Here is a 4,861-nt window from a genome sequence, read left to right on the forward strand (position 1 = left end):
CTTAGATTTGCGTCATCACTTTTGTCTCTTAGCCACTCATTTAACTGACCTTTCACTGTATTTGCTACTAGTCTGAAGTTCTGTTCCTTATTTATGAAAATCCTTCTGTTCCTCTCCAACCAGATTTGCCAGCTGATGAATTTGGGTAGAGCAGTCCATGCTGCTTTAACTATCTTGTTTTTTGGACTTGGGCCTGGATACCTGGCCATCCACCCAGCAAACAGGTCTGGGACAGAGTGGGGGAAGGTGGGCATAAAATTCGATGGTCCAAGGAGCTCGTGCCAGATTAGACCTGTGTATTTGCACTCCAGTGAGAGATGAAGAGCGGATTCCGAACTTTCCTTGCATAGTGTGCATCTTGATGGCCCTAGAATGCCCCTTTTCTGTAGCCTGTCATCTATTAGAATTTTTTGATGCAATAACAACCAGCAGAAGTGATCAATTTTTGGAATGGCAGGGAAGTTCCAAATACCAACCCATGGTGCCAGATTAGGAGGCACGTGGGGTCTCTCCATGAATTTGGTGTTGCCCTGAGCCACCTTATAGCCGATTTGCTTTGGTCCCCAGCCTCTCGTGTCCTTTCTTCTTGCGTGCAACGGAGCCATCCCATGCAGCATCTTTAACAGCGTAGCATAATCTGATTGCAACGCAGGTGGGACTATGATCTGTTTCTAGCTAGACTAGTTGTCTCCACACCAATTCTATATGTCCCAGAGCGTTTTTATATTTAGTTCATCCATCCATGCCTTAAGCTCGATCCTGAGATTCGAGTCCACCAGCGGAGGCTTATTCATGATACTATCCTCCCATAACCTGATGTTTTTGCCATTTCCTAGTATCCATTAGGCGTTGTTTCTTATTAGCGGGCCAGTTTTAATAATTAGAGTGCTAAAGGGGGTTTTGTTTTGGTTTTTGGGCTGCTCCAGGCATCGAAGTCTCTGTCCTCTGAAATATTTCCTCCATAGCGCTAGTTGAACCCATCCTGGATTTGGAGCTATGATTTTCCAAATCAGTTTGGCTCCCATTGCTAAATTTTGTATACTTAGATTTTTGAAGTTTAATCCTCCCTCCTGTAGTGGTATGGAGACTATTTCCCAATTAACCAGAGAAATTCTCTTCTCATTTAGTTTGCCTCCTTTCTAGAGAAATTTCCTGATTAGCTCCTCCATCTTCTTAATGATTCCCATAGGCGCCAAAAGAACAGAGAATTGAAATAGTGGTAGGCTGCTAAGTATGGATTTGATGACAATGATTTTCTGGCAATGTTGAGCCAGGAGGATCCCCAGGCCTGCATTTTTGTTTTGAATTTTTCTATTTGGGAATGCCAATCCTTGCTCAAAGCCCACTTATGAAAGATGGGCAGCCCAAGGTATTTAAAGGAGGTCCAAGATGTTGAAGCTGCAAAGCCTAGACATCTGGCTATGGAACTTGCAGAAGCAGCTGAGATATTCCAGCAGTATATATGACATTTACCCTTGTTTAGTTCACTGCTCGATACTTTACAGTAGTCTTCCAACACTTCTTTAAATTTGATTGCAGAGTGTTGAGTTGCAGCCCCCATCAATAAGGTATCATCTGCAAAGAGGGCGTGGTTAATGCTCTTAACCCCTCTTGCTATGCATAGGCTAGCTATATCTTGGTCTTGTTGCTTCTTGTTCAAATAGAAGCTGAGGACAGAGGCCTGCAGCACAAAGATGAGGGGTGAGAGGGGGCACCCCTGCCTCAGCCCTCTAGAAGCTTTGAAGAAGTCAACAGCCTTGCCATTCACTAAAGGTGCAATCCAGGGTTCCGAAATATAGGCTCTGATCCACTTGATAAAATTTTGACCAAATCCAAGCTTGTGCAAAATAGCAAACAAAAATCTATGTCTTACACGGTCAAATGTATTAGCTAGATCTAGTTTAATGACCATACCTTTTTCTTTTTGACGAAGGCTGGAATGATTCACCTCTTGGACTAAGATGAAATTATCTACTAGCTGTCTGCCATGTATAAATCCACCTTGATTCTCCGGGATGATTTTGGGGAGAATTTTCTTCAACCTATTTGCTATTACCTTGGTAATCACTTTATATCCAATGTTACATAAGGATATAGGGCGGAATCTATTAAATGAGTTTGCACCTTTTTCTTTAGGGATGAGGGTAAGAAAAGCTGAGTTTGTGCAGCCTCCAATTTTCTGACACTCTTGAGACTTCTGGATCATTTTAAAGAGCTCCTTCTCAACTATCTGCCAACAGGTCTGAAGAAATCTGGGCGTGAAACCATCCGGTCCTAGGGCTTTGTCGGGTTCCATTGCAAAGAGGGCTTCCCTAACTTCATTTTTGGTGATTTTGCCTTCAAGGGCCTGGTTCATTTTAGATGTGATGAGGTTGGGAACAACATCTAGCATATTGTCGTTTTGGCTAGTCTCCATGTCTTCACTATACATCTTCTCAAAGTGATCTGAAGCTGCCTTCTTAATGCTGGCAAAGTCCTTTAAGGTGCAGTTTTCTTTTTTGATTTCAGAGATAGAATTACGACATTTCCTGGCTTGAGCCTGCTTGTGGAAAAATGAAGAGTTTCGATCGCCAGCTTTGAGCCATAGACTCCTTGACTTGAGCCTCCAGAATTCTTCTTCTGCCAGACAAGCCTTATGGAATTTTTGCTGTAACTGAGATTCCTTGTCCAGCTCTTCTTTGGTGATTTCGGCAGCTTCTAGGTGGAGGTGCTGCTTTTCTAGTTCGCTTTGGATTTTTATTTATTTATTTATTATTATTATTATTATTATTATTTATTTATTTATTTTTATTTTTTATTTTTATTTATTTATTTTTTTTTTGTTTTTTTTTCTGTCAACAGCAAGATTGGGCAAGGTCTTAACCTAGCCTTTCAGCATAGCTTTTACTCTTCGAAGTTTTTCCTCCCAAATAGAAAAAGGGGAGCCCTTGACTAGATCTTTCCAGCCGTCTTTGACCTTTTGCATGAAGTCTATCTCTTTAGTCCATAGAGAGCTAAATATGAAAGGGATAGGCCCCAGATCCTTAGCAGCAAACAGCTTTAGGCTAATAGGCTTGTGATCTGATAGACTGCTATGGAGAATACGTATTCTAGTCTCTAACCCAAGAAGTAGGAAGGAAATTTGAACAAAAAATCTATCAAGTCTTGCCACTATGTGACCCGGTCCAACTCTCTTATTTGACCATGTGAATGTGCCAGTAACCGACTTTATATCTAGCAGGTCCCAGTCTTGCATGAGATCTTCCGCCCATTCTCTTGCTGGATCTCTGACTATGCTACCTTCTCTTTTTTCTGTTGAGAGGAGGGTGAGGTTTAGATCTTCGGCTATGATTATGTTTTCCAGATTCTCTAGATCTGCCAGAGTTTTGATGGAGTCCCAGTAGCTTTTTTTCTCACCTGCATTGTTAGGAGCATACACATTGAATAGAAAAATAATCTCCTTGGATTCTAAGTGCTGCATTTTTAAAAAAATCCAATGGGTATTCAGGGACTCAGAGATTAATGAAAACTTATTTGTGTTCCAGAGTGACCCAAGTCCTCCCGATGCTCCATGGGCAGAAATTGCATGCACTCCACTTTTATTCCAAAATTTTTTGCTTGCTCGGACGAAAGCTGTGTCCTCCAATTTAGTCTCTTGGATGAGAAGGATATCCAGGGCTTCCACTCTTATTAAACTACTCATTGCTTCTTCCTTTGCTGTGGTGCCCATTCACCTACAATCCCAGGAGACTATCTTCATCATTTATTTTTGCCTTGATGAGCTCCCTTGGAGCCGTGGCATTGAATCCTCATCATCTTCAGGGTTTTTGCTATGAGTTTCTCTAACATTGGCTGGCTGCCCTGAAGCTTGTCCTTATAAGTTTCTTGTTCTCTTTTTTCTTTTGCAGACTTGCGTCCTCTTGTAGATCTTCTAGGAGAAGACTGGGATTCACCTATTTCCCCTTCGTCCTCCGATTCCTCGGACTCTTGGGTTTCCTCCTCCTCTTTTGGTATCCTCCCTTTGGATCTCTCTGGTACAATTTTGGTGGAGGGGGAGGCTTTAGATGGAGAGGCCTCCTTTTGGATTTCTGTCTCCTAGGTGGTCATGATTTTAGATCCTAGGATCTCGAATTTATTCCCTTGGCTTTCGATGGATGGTTTCTGAGCAGGACCCGCTTGAGGAGCTTTAGCATTTACATTTGCATTCTTCTTGTGAGAAGTTTTGGAGCGCTTTGCCTGGTTCCATCCATCTTCCTTCCCTTTTTCTTCCACCCCTTTGGACGGACAGTCTCTGGCAAAGTGTCCATAGACGTGGCACTTCCGGCATTTGAACGAAAGATGCTCATAATCCAGTTTCTGTACATGAGTCCAGGGACCTACAACTATTTTGATGGCCTCTGGTAGTTCGACCTCCAGATCTACCTCCACACATATTCTGGCACAATCATACTGATCTTTGCTGTTGGCCCTGTCTATAAATTTTCCAAGGGTATTTCCTATGTGCTTCAAAGAGTCCCAGTTCCAGTACTGAATTGGAAGATTGGGGAGTCTCACCCACACCGGGACCGCTGTAGGCACATCCACTGCCAGATCGAAGTCTGGCATCCATTTATTTAAATATAGACCTTGAGGGCCCATGAAGTAGGGGCCATTCCTAAAATGAGATCTTTGTCCTCTTTTGCAGAAAATTCAAACATAAAATATCCTCTCCCGAGGAAGAAAGAGGTTACCTTGTTTTTAATCAAAGGTGCCCAGTTCCTGGCGACCCAGTTCTCAGTTGATTTCGGGGAAGGCCAAAGTCCTGTAAACTAAACAACCAGTGCACGATATCCCAGAGACAATGCTACTTGGATCGGTCCTTCTGGCAGAAGGGTGATCTCAG

The 4,861-nt window shown here is 42.7% G+C and overlaps 1 protein-coding gene across 1 annotated transcript; it reads right to left on the reverse strand.

Moving 5' to 3' along the window:
- Positions 1-4,074: 4,074 nt before the first annotated feature.
- On the reverse strand, positions 4,075-4,584 carry LOC149155667 (uncharacterized). The gene has a single exon (XM_089444493.1). It carries the CDS (start codon positions 4,582-4,584, stop codon positions 4,075-4,077), a length of 510 nt encoding a protein of 169 aa, XP_089300619.1.
- Between the last annotated feature and the right edge of the window lie 277 nt (positions 4,585-4,861).

The sequence above is a fragment of the Pinus tabuliformis genome, chromosome 9 (assembly GCF_031772625.1).
Source record: "Pinus tabuliformis cultivar Carrire ecotype Pingquan chromosome 9, CPIR1, whole genome shotgun sequence".
Taxonomy (NCBI): Eukaryota; Viridiplantae; Streptophyta; class Pinopsida; order Pinales; family Pinaceae; genus Pinus; species Pinus tabuliformis.

What these genes read in the sequence shown, in the direction of transcription:
- LOC149155667 (XM_089444493.1), bottom strand. Translation starts at nt 4,584, where the DNA reads ATGCCAGACTTCGATCTGGCAGTGGATGTGCCTACAGCGGTCCCGGTG.